A 19167-nucleotide genomic window follows, 5' to 3' on the forward strand; every position below is an offset into this window, starting at 1 on the left:
ACAATAATATATGGGATATATACTAGTTAAACTATAAATAATTTATGTAAATGTGTCAGGAGGGTGTTGCTAAACACACTCATTTGGGTATACATAACAAGTGGGAGGGTGTGCAAGGATTTCAAGGTTATAATCGAAAACTAAGTGACTAAAGCTGTGTAAAAGTGTATGTGCATGGAAGATTTGAGTGGAGACATATGGAATCTATAAATAACTAAAAATTATTTTACGGGTATGCACCAAGACCAAAGCTCTTTGTAATAATAGAAATTGTGATATCAACTGTAATAGCTTATAATAATTTGTGTATTTATTTTAAGGTGTTGTTCATGTGCATTATGTATATAGAAGTTTTGACGACAAAAATTGTGTAATTGGGTATTGTGTAAAAGGACGGAAAACAGGGTAACTTGCGTTCCGGAAGAAAAACAAACTGGCCAAATAAACCGTTTTCCGCCTTATAGCAGTGTGTAGACAAAACGATATTTAATATTTACGTATTCTCCCCATTAGTGTTTGTGCAAATTAACATAACATCCCAATTACCAGCAGCCCTATAACGATACGGATTTGGTCATCTTTTTCATTATACTAATTATCGTAAACCGAAATTACTCATTTGTTTAGTTTAAAGCGTTTTATCTCCAGAAAGTTGTAGTTAGTTTGTTTTTTTACAGCGTCCATTACACCCTCCATTACCATAGCTCAAAAGGAAGATGGCCGCCCGAGTGTCGAAATCTGCTAAGAAAGGCAAGAGAACCAAGAAGGATCCCAATGCCCCTAAAAGGGCCCTCTCGTCCTATATGTTTTTCGCCAAAGAGAAGAGGAACGAGCTGATTAAAGAGAACCCTGATTTGGCCAAGGACGTTGCAACTGTTGGCAAACTCGTCGGCGCTGCTTGGAACTCTTTAGACGACAGTGAGAAGGCTCCTTACGAGAAGCTTGCCGAGGCTGACAGGGAGAGGTACGAGAGGGAGAAGCTCGAATACCAAAAGTAGATTGTCGCCTTGTTTCGTAACTTTGAACGCACATAATTTTATGTTTTTTCAACTCGACGCATACGTGTTTAGATATGTATTCGTTTCTAGGCTACTACATTAGGTGCGGTTAAGTGTGATTACTAGCTTGCAGAGGGTCCTTCGTTCCTTGCCTTCCTCCTGAGCGTGTTTACTTTATCGTGGCAACGTACCAAGAAGTTCCTCATTTCCATTTCCGACGTCACTCTGACGTTCCTCTTTATTCTCTCGCACAGCGATATGCCCTTCGAGGAGTCCTTCAGCGGGGTTACTATCACCAACTGCTTAAATTTTTCCTGGCAACACTTGTGAGTAACTTGCACTTACGTCATTGAAGAGGTCTAGGTAGTATTCGAGATCGTACTTTCCCGACCCTATCTCTACTGTGAGGCTTGATTCGGCTCCCATTTACGTGTGTGTGGGACCTTAATACTTCTATCAGCGCAACTGCCCTTCGCCTGGTTGTCTAACGGGGAGATTACTACGACTTGAACAGTGAATTGATTAATAAATTGGTGAAGTCTGGCGACGTGAAGCTCTTATTGGTGGTACGTTCCTAAATAAATTTGATTAATAAGCACCAATATTTTTAATATCAGCAATGTTAGTAAAAGTAATTATGCTATTAAAAACATCAATAATTATACTAGCTAATTTACCACGAAGTTTTCGAGCTTCTCTATCAGTGTGTACTTAACCTTCCTTCCCTTCGACGTTTTATTCAGAGATAGCCTCTGCTTATCTAAATTTGTGTCAACTCTGTTCTTACTTATGCTATCCTAATCTAACTCTATGTCTTACCTTGCTGGTTATTCTTTATTAGGGACTCTTCACTCTTCAGGTCCACATCCGATGTGCTGTCGTTTTGTATCAAGTAGTTCAACAACTTGACGTAAAACACCTATTTATTTATTATTTTACCAACACACCAAGACTGAATTAACCTATCCACTAACCTGGTCGTTATATATTTCTTCTATGTGCAGTTTTTTAGATTGATCTGCTCCGAAGTGTCTTGTCAAAAAATCGTAGCCAACTATCTACAACCTGGTTAAGAAAGGGTTAAAATACGTTGTTCGGCAGGTTCAGTATGTGCGATTTCTTTATAAATTTATCAGGGTTCTCGTGAAAGAACTTTATCTGCGTCGAAATGTTATTGTTTATGACTTTGAACGATCTGTTAACGTTGAAGTTGGTTATATCATTCAAGTAATCCAGCCTATCGAGTAAGGCCGGCCTTCTTTTGGGCAAGTAGTCGAAATTTTGGAATAAATCCTGGTTGAGAGAAATGGATCCTGAAAGTGAGTTAATTGTTGCAAAACACTGAGAAGGTGTGGCAGTGTAGCTTTTAGTACCTGTTCTCGATAGTTTTAAAAAAAATAATTTACTGAGCTGTAAAAAATTGTCTCTAATTTGATTTAGAGTGTTACTGTGTTCGCTGGGTAAATTTTGGGTTGCCAAATTGTGTAAATAAGGATGAGGCCATAGCTGTATGCAGGAATTAAGTTTCTGTAAACAAACACGAATCTTCAACAAATTATTGTAATCACTTAATTGTTTTTTCACAATTCCATTTTGTTTATTCACCTTATTTTTCATTTTATATTTAGTGGTTTGTCTATTGATGTGGCAGTAGATCTTAGAGGGCTGATTACTTTAAATTTTAATACACATTGCATATTTTTGTATTTATATTGATATACTACGGTTAAATTTGTCTTTTAGTTTAAGTTTTATAATATAATTTAGCTATCAGTCTCCGAATTTATCAATGTGCTTAATTCGTTTAATTCACCGCAAAAATGATTGAGTAACCCTTTTGTTTGTGAAACATGGTTAGAGAGAGATTGAACGCCATTGATGTTGCAATTTCCGTTGCAAATTTGAAGAAAACACTCGACAACATTACCCTTGTGAACATATACGATATCACGAACAGACTGTTCATACTTAAGTTCTCCAGAAATGAAAATAAAATATATGTTCTTATCGAAATAGGCTGTAGAATCCACACAACGCAGTTTCTGAGATCGGTGGACCACCTTCCCTCAAATTTTAACGCAAAGGTAATGTTTAGTAAAATTCACGAATGTGTAGCTGCGCAAGCACCTGAGAAACCGGAGGCTTAGAGATGTGAAGCAGATGTCACAAGACAGGATCATCGACTTCACCTTTAGCTCGGAGGAGCACGCAATGCACCTGATCGTGCAGCTGTTCCTGCCAGGGAACATATACCTCACGGACCACGAGTACAAGGTATTGGCAGTGCTGAAGCCGAAGAACACAGGAGATAACTTCTTTAAAGTGGGAACGAACGTAAGTTGTAGAATAACATGAGATTGGTGTAGTATGTGTGCGACATGGAGTATAATTCGTGGTTCGAGCCAGTAAAAAGGACACTGGTGGAGGAGTTGGTGATGGGAAATAAGTTGACGGACCTGGTGAAGACAATTTTCCCATCGATCCACAACGGGTTCATACTCTCGGTGTTGAAAATGAATGGGAACGCAGAAGAAGATGTGAAGAAGTTGGATAGAGTGTACGCAATGGATGAGCTGGATGTGGTTTACGAGTACGTTGAGGCAGTGAGGCAGTGTTTGGTGGGCCTGTTGACGAGGAAGGACATAGTTCCAGGATACATATACAGGAACGCAAAGGGAGTCATGGACGATTTTGGACCGTTTGAACTGCAGAACGCAGAGTACCACGAGGATTATAACTACGCACTGGACGCATTCTTCACGAAGAATGAGCTGGTGAAGCAGGAGAAGAAAACGGAGAGTAAAAAGCCAACAAAGCTGACGAAAATTAAGGCAGATCAAGATAAACGTGAGTCGAAGTTGATGGAGGAAATCATGGGATACGATAAGCAAATAAGAGTTCTGGAAGAAAACATAGATATCGTGGACAACTGCCTTAACCTGACGAAGGCGCTGATAGCATCAGGAGCGTCCTGGAACGACATATACGAACAGCTGCAAATACAGAGGAAGCAGAACCACCCGTTGGTGTGTTACATTAAGGAGATAAATATACCGAACCAGACGCTGGTGTTTGTGAGTAACCCAGAGGGGAATGAGAGAGACGATGAACCGGAGAGGAAGGAATTGGTTGAGGAGCAGGTGGTAGTGTTGGATTATAGGCTCACGGGGTACCAGAACCTTAAGAAGTTCTACATCAACAGGAAGAAGGCGGAAAATAAGCTGGAGAGAACGAAGATAGGAAAGGAGTATGCACTGAAAAAGGTGGCAAAGTCGCTGAGTAAGCAGCCAGAAGTTAAGAAGGGCGACAGAAGAACGAGAGAAGTTAAAATAAGTAGCCTGAGAAAGAGGTTCTGGTTTGAAAAGTTCTACTGGTTTATAACGAGTCAAGGATACCTGGTGCTGGCCGGAAGAGACTCGCTGCAGAACGAACTCCTGGTCAAAAAGTACCTGACGAAGGGAGACCTGTACTTCCACGCGGACATACACGGAGCGTCGTCAGTTATCCTGAAAACGAACTCGCAGGAGCTGATAAAGTCAAGTGAAAGCGCAGAGGTAAGCGAAGTGGAAAAGGCAGGAGGAAGAGGGAACGAAGAAGAGTTCATAGCAAAGATAAGAGTGTCAATAGAGGAGGCGGCAAACTTTGCAGTGTGCCACAGTAACGCATGGAACGACAAGTTCTCAGTGCAGAGTTGGTGGGTGTACTGGCACCAGGTGTCGAAGACGCCACCGACAGGAGAGTACGTGCCGCAAGGATCCTTTGTGATCAGAGGAAAGAAAAACTACCTGCAGCCGCAGAAGCTGGAGATGGGAATAACGTACCTGTTCCAAGTGCATCCGTTCCAGACACTAGATAACCAAGAGGAGGCGGAGTTGGCAGCGAAGGAAGAAGCAGGGAATCATGGCGTGAATGATGAAAGGAATGAGCAGGAGGATGAGGAGGATGAGCAAGTTGGACAGGGAGGGGAAGAAGTGGGTGAATATTCCAGTACCGATGATGTGGAGGAAGATGAGGAAGATTATATGGAACAGGAAAATGAAGATTATGACGATGACGAAATAAATCAGAGAGAATATGACGAGGAAGAAAATTATATGGAAGATAATTATGAAGGGGAAGAAGAGGATGAGGAGGATATGGATGGAGCTCTAGATCAAGAAGGGGAGTCTGTAGATAGCGTAGACGAAGAAGACGAGGAGGATACTTATGAAGTAGATGAAGATATTAGTACGGATAAGGAGGACGATGAAGATGAAGATTTGGCTGAAAATGATGACATGGACAATGATTTAGAGGATGACGATGAGGATGAGGATGACGAATCGGACGACCATGATAACCTGGACGACTTAGAAGACAACTTGGACGACTTAGAAGACAACTTGGACGACTTAGAAGACAACTTGGACGACTTAGAAGATGGTAATCTGGATGACGACAATTTAGACGACAACCTAGACGACAACATAGACCACGAGGATAAATCGGTTAGAATGGGAAATGTAGTTACAATTGGGGAGTGTGAAGCTAACATTGTAAAGAGGACGAGAGGTAGGTTGGCAACAGCATACCCGCTGAAAGCACAGCTTAATAAGCTCAAAGATAGGCTGGAAATGCTTAATTTGACGAAGTCGTCAGGAGATGATGAGGAAGAGGAAGAGGAAGAGGAAGAAGAGTCATCAGACGAGGAAGCTGGTAGAACAGTGAAGATAATGGAGCCAGAAAGAGTCTCACACACAGAAGAAGCAATTAGGAAAATTCGACAGAGAAAAGCAACATGCGTTAGTCCGAACCTGTCAGAACTGAGGAAGCTGATCAACTCAGAGAACAATAAAATGGACTCTGACGAAGAAGAGGAGGTGGGAGAAGAGGACGAAGAAGATGACGAGTATGAACGAGGGGGTCTGGACTCGCAGCCAAGTTCGCAGAGTTTCGCATCAGAAAGTAAGCACGGGAACGCACTGGGGAGCGGAAGCAGCGCAAGCATGGGTGGGCCGAAAGGGGCTGCGGTAAAGGTGGCCTTGAAGGCCGAGCACGAGTTGAACGTCAAGAAGAGCAGTAACAGGGCAATGAGGCTAATGAGTCAGAAGGCAAGCAAGGTGAAAAAGAAGTACGCACAAGACGACGAGGAAACGCAGGAACTGAGGAGAATGTTGACGGGATCGAAGAAGATGAAGCAGAGGACTGGGGCGGCAACGAAGACGAGCTTCCAGGTGGGCCCAGTGACCACGGACAGGGCGAAGGAGAGCAGGCTCAAGGGCAGGGACAAGGAGATACCGACGATCAGCGACAGGGAGCTGGAGACATACATGAAGCAGCTGTCGTGCCTGAGCAGAGAACTGAAGGAGGACGACGACGTGCTCAGCGTCATTCCGATGTGCGCGCCCTACTCGGCAATCAAACACTACAGGCACGTGCTGAAACTGGTGCCGGGCAACGCCAAGAAGGGCACAATCGCAACGCAGTCGCTGCAGCACTTCGTCAAAAACGACGCGCAGAACGCGCACTACCTGAAGCTGATAACGACGGACCAGCTGACGCTGACACTAATAGGAAACTGCAAGTTCACAAACGCAAAAATGTAAATTTAAATAATATTAGTATTATAGATGAGTATATGGCATTGCGTGTCTGTGAAAGTGTGTTTTAAAAGAGTAGGTGGTATTTGAGTGGGTGGATAAATGTGCTGAGGAGTTAGGGAGTAAAAAGGAAAATTGAAGGTATATGTATTAAAATATACGATTAATGGTGAAAATGGAAGTTGCGATGGTGAAATTTGAGTAATTTGAAAAGATATTCGGTGAAAATAAATATTTATTGTGTAATGGATGGTGGGACTGGAATCTATGTGTAGTTCCGCAAAATATAAGTTTTAATGTAGTCCAACCGAATCATGAAAACACGAACAGCATGATTGAAAAAAACAATAAATATAATGTTTAAAAACACGCGGAGTTGGACTCGGAATACAAATAATCCGAAGGTGGAGTGATAAGATAAAATGAGACATATTTCATACATTCGTAAAATATTGAGGCCTGCATACGGGTCTAAAGAAGATAGCTGTACAATAGATGTGTTGGATTTCGCAACTTTATCCGTAGGAAGAAAAAATTCCACTACACCCTGGTCTGCCACGGACAATTTGACAATAGTGGCCTCTATACTCAGAAGTAAGAGCAAAAGCAGCGACGATGAGGAGCCGATAAATACCACACTGCTGGTTTTCTGGCTGGAGAGGTACGACGCGGTGGTGAAGGACCTGCTTCTGAGCGAGACGGCGCAGCGGAAGAATCTCGGCTTCGTGAGCACGCAGAGCTCGGACAGGACCTCTAAAACGATACTGAAGGGGGAGTTGTGGTCGCTGTGCCACCATAACTCAGTGATAAGCGCGAGCTGGAAGAAAAATCGCAACGCGCCGACGCCAGTGCACAAGCTGTTCCTGGTGACCTTGACGAAGAAGTACATGGCGTACATATGGCGCTTCAACGAGATGAAGGACTCGTTCGAGATCTGCATCCAGATAGCGCTGCAAAACGTCAACTACGACCTGAACTTCCAGTGCCTGTGGATGAACATAGAGAGCGAGGTGCTGGACTACAACTTCAGCAGCAGAGCATTCATAATCTTCTACAACACGACCACGGCGAGCCACTACAGCATCGTGACGAACGAGCAGGACAGCATGGCGAGGCCGGACCTGAATCTGAACGTGGAGGAGGACGTGCGACACAGTTACCTGTGCGACTACTTCAATAGCATGGACCTGAAGACGGACGTGGAAGAATGCCTCTGGGAGACTGACCACGAGGACAAGGAGGACGAAGAAGAAGAAGAGTCGACAGGAGCCTCGCAGGACGAGAACATCGTGTTTGGAAGGTACGACGACTACGCACAGTACTTTGAAATCTACGGAATCGACGGCCTGTACAACTACCAGCTGGCAGTGACGAGCGAGTACATCCTGGGAAGCAACGAGATAACAATGCCGATCAAAATCAAGTCGATCGAGTCAGTGGTGATGTGCAATCACACATTCGAGACGGGGCTGGTGACGCTGTACACGAGCGAGACGCTGAGGCCGAACAAGATAACGACGAAGTTCCCGATCAGCGTGAGCAAGTGGATCACGCTCAAGTCGACGAACCTGAGTAACTTCTACAGCGCAATGAGCAACAAGGAGAGCAGTCTGACGGGCTCGGACGTGGGAAGCGACAACACGACGGCGAAGGAGGAGGAGAGCGGCTACAACGACGTCCTGGACGAGCTGATAGGGATGCAGATATCGAAGGGACTCAACAAGATAATACCGCCGATAAACCTGAACGTGCTTAACGAGAACGACGTGACGATAAACCTGCTGCTCTCGCCGTACGACCTGTTTCTGAAGGACGAACACATAAAGGAGTCGGTGGACAACATAGTGGGCCTGGTGATAAGGTACATGTTCCACCCGAGCACGCCGCTGTACCTGAAGGTCAACGAGCAGTTCGTGTACATCGAAAACTACTTCATCAGCAAAATCAAGAGCAGCAAAAAGGTAAAAAACGTGAAGGTGTTCAGCGACAAGGACGAGACGCTGTACATAATTCACTCATTCAGCGGGAAGCTGAGCGCCCTGACGAGCAAGAAGCACGACCCGAACGACATAACCTACCACAAGATACACAACCTGCGCTTCGTGTCGACGTTCCAGGTGGTCGAGTACCACCACCAGCTGTACTTCATAGTGTTCAGCCCGCACGGGCTGGAGTCGCAGAGAGATTACGGGAACCCGGAGAGCGCAAGAGCCCAGGAGGACGGTCGTGGCACGGTTGGGGAGGACGGGTTGTACAACTGCGGTTTCTACAAATGGGAAAACTACAAGTTGAACATGAAGGGGCAGTGGCTGTTTAAATCGCCGAATGTGCAGCCGGGTAAGCATTTTAGTTGTTACGGCGAGTCAGTACAAATGTCAGGCACTTATAAAAATGTTGGTTCGCGTCACTCTCCTACACTTAAACCGATTGACAGGCTAAATGTTAGTAGCACAACTCGGGTCGAGACTGCAGCAACACAGTATTCAAGTAGTATAAAGCGCCCACCCTATGATCACAACGCACCAGAAACACCAGGGCAATCGAATTTTGATAAGTGTAGCCCTGATAAGGGGGAAGAAAGAGCAAGTCAGTTTAGTGACGATGACCCATACATGAAGTATGGCAACAGTGTTGCGTCAGACCGTAGAATTGGAAGGCAAACGTCGCCGCAAAACGGTGTGAGTCGCCAGTACAACAGGTCGGGAGAGGATCGGCGGTACATGGGCTCAAGTTGGAGTGATCACCAGGATGATCAAGTAGCGGACGCAGTGTTGCAGTTCAAAAAATGGTGCGACTCGAACTACTTCTGTTTGCTGTCTAAATTTAAGTTGATAACGGAGTTCGAAGAAGAGGAAAGATGCGACGAGAGTGAAGAGAGTGGCGCTGAAGATGTAATATACCTGTACCTGATCAGAAGGCACAAAATCGTTAAGTGGATGGAGATAAAGGAGAGCTACTACTACGACTTTCTCACAAAAAATAAGTACTTTTTGGAAAACCACGAAGATAGAAAGGAGTACGTGCTGGGAGACCTGAAGATACTGATCAAGGGAAGGAGGGTGAGCGAGGAGTTGTCGGAAAGCGAAAGGATGCTTCTGGCCGAGGAAAGTGAGGTGCTGGACGAGCTGCCGCTGTTCATGGGATGCCACTTCAAGAACAAGATGTACCCAGTGTACCACCCGGAGACCGTGCTTACGATATACAAGCTGGGGCTGAACAACATCGCGTCGAAGCTGATCAACATGCTGGTCTTCGTGTACAGAAAGACGCTGAACCAGTTGAACAACGAAGTGTACTGCATCAACGCGGACCCGTACGACAGCAGCTCAGCAGATTCGAGAGAAAGAGTGGACGCTGAGGAAATGGGAGAGTACGGAGTGAGCAGCTGCAACTGTATAATATTTAAGACGCTGAGCCTGAAGCTTTTCTGCAAGTTCAACAGGTTCTTCTTCGACTACGTAGTGAAGAGCCTGTACACGACGAGCACGCACACGTCGCACATAGGCTTCAGCCCAATCACTAACATATACGCGGAGGACAAGGAAGTGGACGAGGCGAAGAAGAAAAATATATTGTACGACTACGTGGTCGACGACGAGTTCAACGAGTACTTCAACGAGTACTCGAACTTTAAGCAGGACGATGAGCTGCTGGTGAAGGAGCTGATCGTGTACCTGCAGGTGATAAGACTGATAGGACTGACGTGGTATGAGCAGTACCAACTGATAAACGTGCTCATCAAGTACACGGCGAAAGGAGAAAACCTGCTTATCTTTAACACGGACAGCGACATGGACAGCTTCGTGGGAACGGTGGGCACGAGTGACGAGGAGGACGACGAAAACGAGGAGAGCTGCAACCTGTGCGTAAACTCGAAGGTGGTGCTGAAGATGGGAATGGAGCAGACGTCGAATAAGCTGGGGGCGGACAACAACGTCCTGAGCGCACTTATGTTGTATATGGCGTCGACGTCAGGGGGGTCGTCGTACTATAACACGAACAGGAGCGCGGCGGAGCTGGAAGCAGTGTTCCTGAACAAGTACAAGGAGTACCTGAGAACGAAGTACGACGAAAAGAGGCAGTTGTTGAGAAATAACCCGCTGATGTCGAGTGGAGAAGAAGAGGACGAGGAGGACAACAGTCTTATATGGCTGCTCCTAATCAAAAACGACCACCACCTGTTCGTGGAGCTAAACGAGTACCACAAGAAGGAGCTGGAGCCGCTGGGAGGAAAGAACGAGGAGCACAAGGTGGACTACATGGAGTACCTGGACGAAGTGAAGGTGGGCTACTGGATAAAGAACAAGGAGACGTATAAGCTGCTCTTCGAAGAGGTGGAAAAGTACTTCAGGCTCAAGGTGAAGAGCTACAAGAACATCGAGGACTTTGACCAGTTCGGCTTATACCTGATGCTGCAGGGCAAGGTGAAGATATACAGCATGCTGCTGAAGACGAAGGGCTTCGAAAAATTCGCAAACTTCCTGACCAACGACTTCAGCCTCGAGAGGTGGAAGGACGCGTCGGTGAAAAACGCGTTCGCACTGATATCGCAGAGAAGGTACCTGCTCTCCTCAGCAATGCTTATCCTGGCGAACAGAGTGCAGGACGCAATCGACGTGATTCACCAGTACCTGGGAAACATGTCGCTCTGCATACTCCTGGCAAAGCTGTACGAGTTTGACCTGGGATACGTTTTCAAAAAGGTGCAGAACATGAAGGCGCAGTACGTGTTGCTGCACACGCACGCGATGGAGCTGCCGAAGTCGGGAAGGTACGAGGAGGCGAGTCCGGGAGGAGGACCTGCGAGTGTGCTAGGCAGAGGAAGGGCGACCGAAGAGGAGGAGCTGAGCATGGAGGTGGAGCAGCTGTGCAACGAGGAGACGCGAGCGGGCGTGGGCTCGGAGCCAGACAGAGAGGCAAACCTGCTGGAACTGCTGGACGGCGACGTCGACGAGCTCATCATTAACGTGAGCATCGGGATCGTACTCAAGAGCCTGGACATGCACCAGGTGGAGCAGATGATAAGAAGAAGCTCGCAGTACTACCTGGACAAGACGCCGATCATCTCAGTGCTGCTGCACTCCCTGCTTAACAGCTACACGAGCTGGGACAAGATACTGATCTACGCAGCAAACTTCCTGCACTTCCAGAAGTTCGACAACTTCGACGAACACGACTACCTCGACTACGCGACCCAGAGCTTCACGGAGAGCTACTGCAACAACTACTACTACGAGGACGACTACAAGTACCTGGACGGGAACGTGCTCGTCGAGTTCAACAACTTCGAGTTCAAGAGGCCGCACTCGAAGTGCCCGGTCCTGAGAACGCTCTCCTCAATCATACCCGCAAGGTACAGCTCGAAGCAGATCAAGTACTCGTACCACAGCAGCAGCATGGTGAGCATGTCGAGCGGGCACACGAGCCAGTACGCCGGGCAGACGCTGGAGGACGCGGAGGCCGAGTACCTGAGCAAGGACACGGGGTACATGGCGAGCGACAGCGACCTGATCGTCAACGTTAACACGCTGAGCGTCGTCGAGAGCCTGCTCAAGATCAAGTCGAACCTGAACATGGAGCTGACGCTGACGTACTACAAGATCAACTCGAACATTTCGGTCAGGAACTACGACCTGGACATCGAGAGCGTGTACACGAGGCTGGTCAACACGTTCATAGGCTTCCTCGACTCGGACCTGCAGGTGGAAAACCTGAACATCCCGTCGCTGCTGCTCAACCTGATCCACAAGCTCTCGCTGCTGACGATCTACAGCAGTAACCTGAACAACCCGGACGAAGTCACGCCGACGACCTTCGAGAACCGAGACGACCTGGAGGCGAAGGTGGAGTCCTCGAACAGGCTGGACGTGGGCCTCTACGACAGCGACCTGAAGCTGGTGAACGACGAAATCGTCTGCGTCTGCTTCGTGGTCGCGCTGAGCTGCATCTTCGTGCTCATGATGTACAAGGTGGACATCCTGCCGCAGGTCTACAACGGGCTCTACACGCAGCTGACGCTGCTGAACCAGATGAAGGGCAACGGCGAGTGGCTGGCGCAGTTTTTGGAGTCTGCGATAAAAACGGTAGAGCCATCGCTCTTCACGAACAACGTGTACAACATCGACAAGCTGAACATAGTGATCGAGAGGACGATGGAAGGCCCGAGGCACGGCGAGGGCAGTTACACGGGAAGCGGCGGCGGCGAGGAGCTCGACGAGTAAGTGATGAACGTTGATTGTCTTGCTATTTACTGAAATCGGTGCTGGTTGTTATTTAATTAGTCTGCTACTTAGATACCTATTTAGTTAGGCGGTTAGTTCGTTGGTTATGCCGTTAGATAGATAGGTGGTATATTGTTAACTGTGTTTACTGTAACTTAGAACAAAAATATGCAGGTTCATCGGAGTAATAATGACGCTGTCGATCCTGGAGACGATCCTGGGCCTGATGAGGAACTACATATACAAGCAGACGAACTACTACCACTACTTCTGGCTCGACAGACTGAGCGTGAGCATATCGAAGTACCTCTTCAACTACAGAGATCAGATGATCAAGCTCTCGCTGCGCTCGGCGGACACGCTGTACGACCTTAACTACGAGTACCTGAAGGCGGACAGCCCGCGAAGCAAGTTTCTGAAGGACGCGAAGTACAGCGACCACGAGGACATAGTAAACAACTATCTGCTGACCAGGTACAACAACGCGTTCTATAAGCTGTGGTCGTACCTGAACTGCAGCCACAAGCTGTACTCAATATACTCGTGCAACCACAACCTAAACCCGTACGGGAGTAAGGTTAACGGGAACGGAGACCCGAACAGAGAGGAAAAGTACTACGACGACAAGGACGACTACAACGAGCTGTACAACATAGTGGAAAACTACCAGATCATCAACTGCGAAAACCTGCTCATACCGCTCATAGTGCCCATGAAGCTCTTCTTCTACAAGCTCTACTACTACTCGAACCACCAGCTGTACCTGAACAACGCGACGTCGACGTACACGCAGCAGAAGGACGCGAAGAGCAAGGAGAAGAACAAGGAGGAGCTGGAAACGGACGTCCTGATGAAGAAGATAATCGACAACCTGAGGAAAATCAGGTTCATCTCGCTGCACAACGCGAAGGGGAGGACGATGAGCACGTTCTACACGATGCCGAACATAACGCTGAACGACCACGTGAGTCACCTGTCGCTGCAGCTGCTGGTGGACCCGATCAAGAGCGACCTGCACCTGCTGACGGAGCTCAACACGAGGCTCTCGCTGCACCAGCTGAACAGCAAGATGACGAGCAGCGTGGTGAACCTGCTGGTGGACTACAACAGCGGCGGGAGTCAGCAGCCGAGAGAGCCGCGAGGAGAAAACAACTGGCTCATACTGCTCAAGCTCCTCAAGTACCTCGACAGGTACTCGACGACGTTCATCGAGGAGCTCTTCCACATCAAGAGGAGCAACCTGAGGATATCGTACAGCCTGCAGAGGCTGTTCAGAAACAGGGAGACGTCGAGCAACTCGGGAGGGATAGCGCCGCACCCGGTCTGGCCAGTCTACGCAATAGTGCACGGGGCGACGGGGGAGAAGGCGACGCCCTCGTACACAGTGTCGCTCCAGCACTCGCGCGTGCTCTCAAACGAGTTCAAGTACACGAAAAACAACATCCTGCTCGACAACCTGATTAACATAGTTAACGTGACCTCGCTGCAGCTGACGACATTCCACTCAAACAACCTCTTCGGAGACCTGCTCTACATCGACTGGTCGGGCGACTCGCTGTGCCTGTACGACAAGTACGGGTGGCTCCTGGTCTACTACATGAAGAACCTGCTCTACAAGAACGCGAACGCGGCCTCGGGGAAGGCGGGGAAGCAGGCCAGCGACATAATTCCCGCAGCCTCGATTCCGACGATAAGCTTTAAGACGCACTTCGCGGCGTACTACATGTCGTGGCTGGGAGAGTACTTTATCCTGACGATGGGATACGGAATACAGAAGGAATCAATAGAGCAGGACATCGTGCACATAAACATGAGTTTGAAGGAGGAGGAGGAAGTGCAGGAGCCGGAAGAGTATGCGGAGGCTGAAGGCCAGCTGAAGCTGGCGGGCTCGCAGTTCAGTAACGAGTTGAACGGGTACGCAGGCCACCTGGACAGTCAGCTCATCGGTCACCTGGACGGCCATCTGGATAACCAGCTAGACCTGCACCTGGATACCCACCTAGATACCCAGCTGGACCAAAAGCAGCCCATAATCAGAAACGGAAACAGAAACGGAAGCACCTCGTACGGGGCAGTGCACAGGTGCGTTGGAAGGGAGGCCCTGAGTCCGCAGGCGCTGGAGGCCTTCTGCGAGAACAGCGTACCCTGCATATGCGTGTGGAACCTGGTCGAGTATAACAACAACAACATACCGAAAATAGAGGTCCTATTCTCGTTTGAAGGCGCCCTCGGAGCAAGTGGCGCAAGTGTCGGCCCAGGGGGCAGCGGCAGGGACGCGCCGAGAGAGGAGCCGCCGCGAGTGACGAGCGTGCTCAAGCTCCAGAATCGCAACATCAGGCACGGAAGCAAGGAGGTGGGCCTGGAGTACGACCTCCTGCTCTTCGACTCCGCGGGAGTGATGCGCGTCTTCAGCGTGAGCGACATGGACGTGGTCCTCTGCTGCTCTCTGGACGATGCCGCCATCGTGGCGAGCTTCCTCCTGGCCAACGGCAACTTCGCGGTGGTGACCGAGGACGGAAAGATCAAGGTCTTCAGGCTCGCGCGCCTGCGCGCTGTGCCCGCGCTGATATTCGAGACCTCTTCGACGGTCGTGGAGCCCAAGGAGATCGTGAGCCAGAGCTCGCTGGTGACGACGATCGGGGAGTTCATATCGCAGCGGTTCACCCGGGAGAAGCCGCAGCCTGCCCAGCAGCCGATCAGGATAGTGAGCGTGCGTCTGTACAGCGCCCAGTTCATAACGATGGTCTACTCGGACGAGCAGGTGTCGACGACGCGGCTGCCCGACTTCGCAGTATACTAGTGTCAATTTAGTAAACTTTACATGTATGGGTGTACACGTGTCTGTTTGGGAGATGCGTTGTGGTTAGAGGCGTGTTACCACTGGCGACAGTTAGCCATTTATATGTGCGTAAAAATATATGCGTGTGTACATTATTCGTATATAAGTGTGTGCTACTAAAAACAAGGGAAAACAATTAAATTACAACTTAGTTGCTGGGACAACTGAGCCCCTCTTGAGGTCGTCGTAGTAGTGGTCGCCGGTAATGGGTCCGCCGTAGTAGTACGCGGGAGTCGCAGTCTCCCTGGAGATCCTATCGCCCTTCTCGGAGGCTTCCTTATCGATCTCGTGAAGAACCGCCAACAAGTTGCCATTGGTGGCATTTAAATTAGTTGGAGAACCTGATATGAATTAATGAAATGATAAATACCTTTGCAAAAATTGGTCATGGTTGCGAAGGACATCATCTTATCATCAACGACAAATGACTAAAGTGGCATTAGTTGCTAGATAGGTGATATATTATATAGAGGAGTACCAGGGTAAAAAAAGTACAAGACTTCATGCTTTTACATCTGAAAGGAAATTAGATGCAGTACAACATACAGTTCGCAGGAAGAGTTAACTGAGAGGTTCTTAGCAGAGTCGAGTAGATTACCATCTTCGCATTCCTAAATGTATTTAGAAATAAATAGAGTTGGCAAGCATAATAATTATGATCACAAAGGTGTATATTAGCTGTGTTCAATAAATTAAATGAATAAATTTGCAGTATATAGAGCACTTACGGCCTTAGTATTCATGCTAAATTGGAATAGTGGATTCATTTTGCGAATAGTATCGCCTTTCACACCGGTTATCCAGCCATTCTTGACAAAAAGTCGTCCCCAGTTGTGGCCAGAACATAGCCAGTTGACAGATGACCTAGGGATTCCGTCGCCGGCCTTAGACAGAACCCGTTCAATCATCCGGCCGATCCTACGGGTACCACTGACATTATAATCCTTCTCGTTTGTTTGACAAAAAAAGGAGCATTCTTCAATGTCGTTACATTTCAAAGATGCGTCTTCAACCTTAATCTAAGCAGGGATGATAAGTGATATAACAACCTGATCGGTGGCATGTAAAATTGATCCTCCCTCACAAAACTAAGGAGAATTTTAATTTGAAAACGACAATTTACCCTTCTTCCATTGTTTATAATTAGATAGTCACTCGGGTTTCTAAATGTGTAAGGGTGGTTGCGATTTAAAACGACGTTCAAGGAGCACGCTACAAGAAGACGTAAATAGTATTAAAAGCACAAACCTGAAAGCTTAAAAATCAGAATTAGAGTTAAAATAAAATATTGCTTATTGTTATGAATAGAATACATTACACATCTTCGTATTTACATTAAAAAATGATAATTCGTATAGGGATCAATTTATAGCAGCACTATCAATTTATCGTTATCATTTTTATAATTTTTCTAAAATAAGCGTATTAAAATAAGTGAATTGATTAGTAGATATTTTAAAGATTAATTTAATCTTTGATTAATAACCATTGTTCTATAAACATACGACATCATGACAAAATAATATTTAGTATGAAAATTTGATAACATTGTATAATAATAGCCTTAAGTATTACTCAATTGATCTATTTTTTCATACTATATGTAAGAAATAATTTTAAATTCCGTACATGAAGACAGTTGTTTATTATGTCCTAATCATGTTTTTTTGATATATATAGATAGCAGCCTTTTATTTGCATCGAAATTTTCATATATGGTTTTAAATATATGGTTTCATATAATTTGTGCGTTTATTTATATATATTATATTATTTGCTCTTAAAAACTTATATAAAAATACACACAAATATAGTCAAGTGACTAATATCTAATACTTATACTTGAATTGAATAAATAGTCAAAATGATGATCTCTACCTTGTTATTATGTATATGCAACTTTATCTTCTTTGCTAACTGCTCAGAAATCGATTTAAAAACCTACCAAATAACTGGAAATGTTAATGTATTTCATGGATATTATAGTAAATCAGGAAAATACAAAATGCTCGTTGGTTATGAAGATCCTATTGAAAAAGTCTATTATGGATCGCAACTAGTTTATCCTGACGATCCTGAAGATGATAAAGGAACTAAATGTTTTGTCGAGATATTTGATGTGTATCGAACCATAAATTATAGAATATACATTGTTAGTGAGAATCCAGAAATTTCAGATATTTATAAGAGAATTAATTACGTGGATGATAAAGGAGTGTTAATTAAAATACCTAAATTAAAATTTACTAGAAGACAAGCAAGAAAAATTTATTTAAACATAGACGTTAGTAATGATAAAATTCACCCATTTATCGACAAGACCTTTGGCACATCAGATGGCAATAATACAATAGAATGTAAAACTAAAGATCATTATCATGGATGGAGTTTTTCTGGAACTCATACGGTCTCATATAATTTCGGTAACGCATATGATTCAACGACACCTATAGTGGTTGGATACAAAATGTTTGATGAGTTTATGACAGAATTCGGTGGAGTAACATATTATTACAAAAATAACAGGTTTGTGTTTATAAGTAATTAATTTTCAACTATGTTATTTATTCACATAGTTGAGTTCTCTACAATACACACTTAATGATTAATTAAACAAAATCGTTAATTTAAATGATGTAGATTGGAGGGGTTATCCTTTGATAAAGGTGATGTAAAACTCAACTATATTAAGGACTTTGATGGTCCACAAACATTGTGGATTGCTATTCCCAGTAGTTTAACTGATTTGGTCGATGATAAAAAAAAATTAGCCCATTCGATTATGAACAAACCTGAACTTCAACCCTTGCCGGCTGGACTTTTAATGGTAGATGTTTCAGAAGAAATCACTCCGAGTCTATTTGGAATTGATAAGACAGTGGGAAAAATGGGCATTTGGCATTATACTTTGTACTCAGTAAACGAGAAATACAAACAGAATTTTAAGTTAGCAAGAATAGTGGATTCAATGGCAACCAATCCAGTGTTATATGCTTTAGGGGATTATGCTACTGAAAGCGTGGTAGAGAAATATAAAAGAAATGGTTCTATTTTACTATTTATCACTTCGACCATCCCTGGGTCTGTGGGCAATTTTAAGAGCGTAAGTTCGTTTATTTGGAGAAATCAGGGTGGAACAGAGGCCTGGAACCAGTTAACTTTAACTGATATATCCTACTTTGTTAAATCATTGAACCGTAGTGGTCCAGTTCAAATAGACGTGGCAATACATGACGAACCAACTTATGTTTATTCAAAGAGCATTTCAGAAGATCAAAATGGCTTTTACATAGATTTATCAATCAAAGAACCTGATGGTCTCGCAATAGAGGAAAATAAGTACTTGTTCCGGAGTATTAAGGGTAAGCAAACGTACGAAAGGGGAAACATGCCAACCGATCCCTTCAAAAAAGCTGTATATTTTTTGTCAGAGTACAGTAATAGTCGTAATGTAGTGATAACAAATTCGACTGTCCCAAGGGCTGTGTAATTCAGATCGATAGTACCATACAATAATCGTAAGATAGAAT

At 45.6% G+C, this 19167-nt stretch overlaps 8 protein-coding genes across 8 annotated transcripts; 6 read left to right on the forward strand and 2 right to left on the reverse strand.

The window, feature by feature from the left end:
* Positions 1-50: 50 nt before the first annotated feature.
* TOT_030000380 (hypothetical protein) lies at positions 51-152 on the forward strand (the record flags this gene model as incomplete). Its single annotated transcript, XM_009693123.1, has 1 exon — positions 51-152. One exon carries the CDS (start codon positions 51-53, stop codon positions 150-152), a length of 102 nt encoding a protein of 33 aa, XP_009691418.1.
* A 564-nt stretch (positions 153-716) lies between these two features.
* TOT_030000381 (high-mobility-group protein) lies at positions 717-998 on the forward strand (the record flags this gene model as incomplete). The annotated part of the gene is made up of 1 exon (XM_009693124.1): positions 717-998. One exon carries the CDS (start codon positions 717-719, stop codon positions 996-998), a length of 282 nt encoding a protein of 93 aa, XP_009691419.1.
* A 499-nt stretch (positions 999-1497) lies between these two features.
* On the reverse strand, positions 1498-2615 carry TOT_030000918 (conserved hypothetical protein; the record flags this gene model as incomplete). The annotated part of the gene is made up of 6 exons (XM_009693125.1): positions 1498-1572; positions 1676-1758; positions 1818-1917; positions 1973-2056; positions 2088-2311; positions 2372-2615. The coding sequence occupies 6 exons, from the start codon at positions 2613-2615 to the stop codon at positions 1498-1500; spliced, it is 810 nt and encodes a 269-aa protein (XP_009691420.1).
* Positions 2616-2848: 233 nt separating this feature from the next.
* Positions 2849-6583, forward strand: TOT_030000383 (uncharacterized protein; the record flags this gene model as incomplete). Its single annotated transcript, XM_009693126.1, has 5 exons — positions 2849-3082; positions 3114-3332; positions 3365-5225; positions 5457-5886; positions 5968-6583. The coding sequence occupies 5 exons, from the start codon at positions 2849-2851 to the stop codon at positions 6581-6583; spliced, it is 3360 nt and encodes a 1119-aa protein (XP_009691421.1).
* A 416-nt stretch (positions 6584-6999) lies between these two features.
* On the forward strand, positions 7000-12798 carry TOT_030000384 (conserved hypothetical protein; the record flags this gene model as incomplete). Its single annotated transcript, XM_009693127.1, has 1 exon — positions 7000-12798. The coding sequence occupies one exon, from the start codon at positions 7000-7002 to the stop codon at positions 12796-12798; it is 5799 nt and encodes a 1932-aa protein (XP_009691422.1).
* Positions 12799-12988: 190 nt separating this feature from the next.
* Positions 12989-15598, forward strand: TOT_030000385 (uncharacterized protein; the record flags this gene model as incomplete). The annotated part of the gene is made up of 2 exons (XM_009693128.1): positions 12989-14744; positions 14802-15598. The coding sequence occupies 2 exons, from the start codon at positions 12989-12991 to the stop codon at positions 15596-15598; spliced, it is 2553 nt and encodes an 850-aa protein (XP_009691423.1).
* Positions 15599-15778: 180 nt separating this feature from the next.
* On the reverse strand, positions 15779-17126 carry TOT_030000386 (conserved hypothetical protein; the record flags this gene model as incomplete). The annotated part of the gene is made up of 7 exons (XM_009693129.1): positions 15779-15978; positions 16008-16065; positions 16116-16152; positions 16184-16248; positions 16366-16656; positions 16687-16725; positions 17124-17126. 7 exons carry the CDS (start codon positions 17124-17126, stop codon positions 15779-15781), a joined length of 693 nt encoding a protein of 230 aa, XP_009691424.1.
* Positions 17127-17501: 375 nt separating this feature from the next.
* Positions 17502-19127, forward strand: TOT_030000387 (conserved hypothetical protein; the record flags this gene model as incomplete). The annotated part of the gene is made up of 2 exons (XM_009693130.1): positions 17502-18163; positions 18278-19127. The coding sequence occupies 2 exons, from the start codon at positions 17502-17504 to the stop codon at positions 19125-19127; spliced, it is 1512 nt and encodes a 503-aa protein (XP_009691425.1).
* Positions 19128-19167: the final 40 nt, after the last annotated feature.

This window comes from Theileria orientalis, chromosome 3 (assembly GCF_000740895.1).
Source record: "Theileria orientalis strain Shintoku DNA, chromosome 3, complete genome".
Taxonomy (NCBI): domain Eukaryota; phylum Apicomplexa; class Aconoidasida; order Piroplasmida; family Theileriidae; genus Theileria; species Theileria orientalis.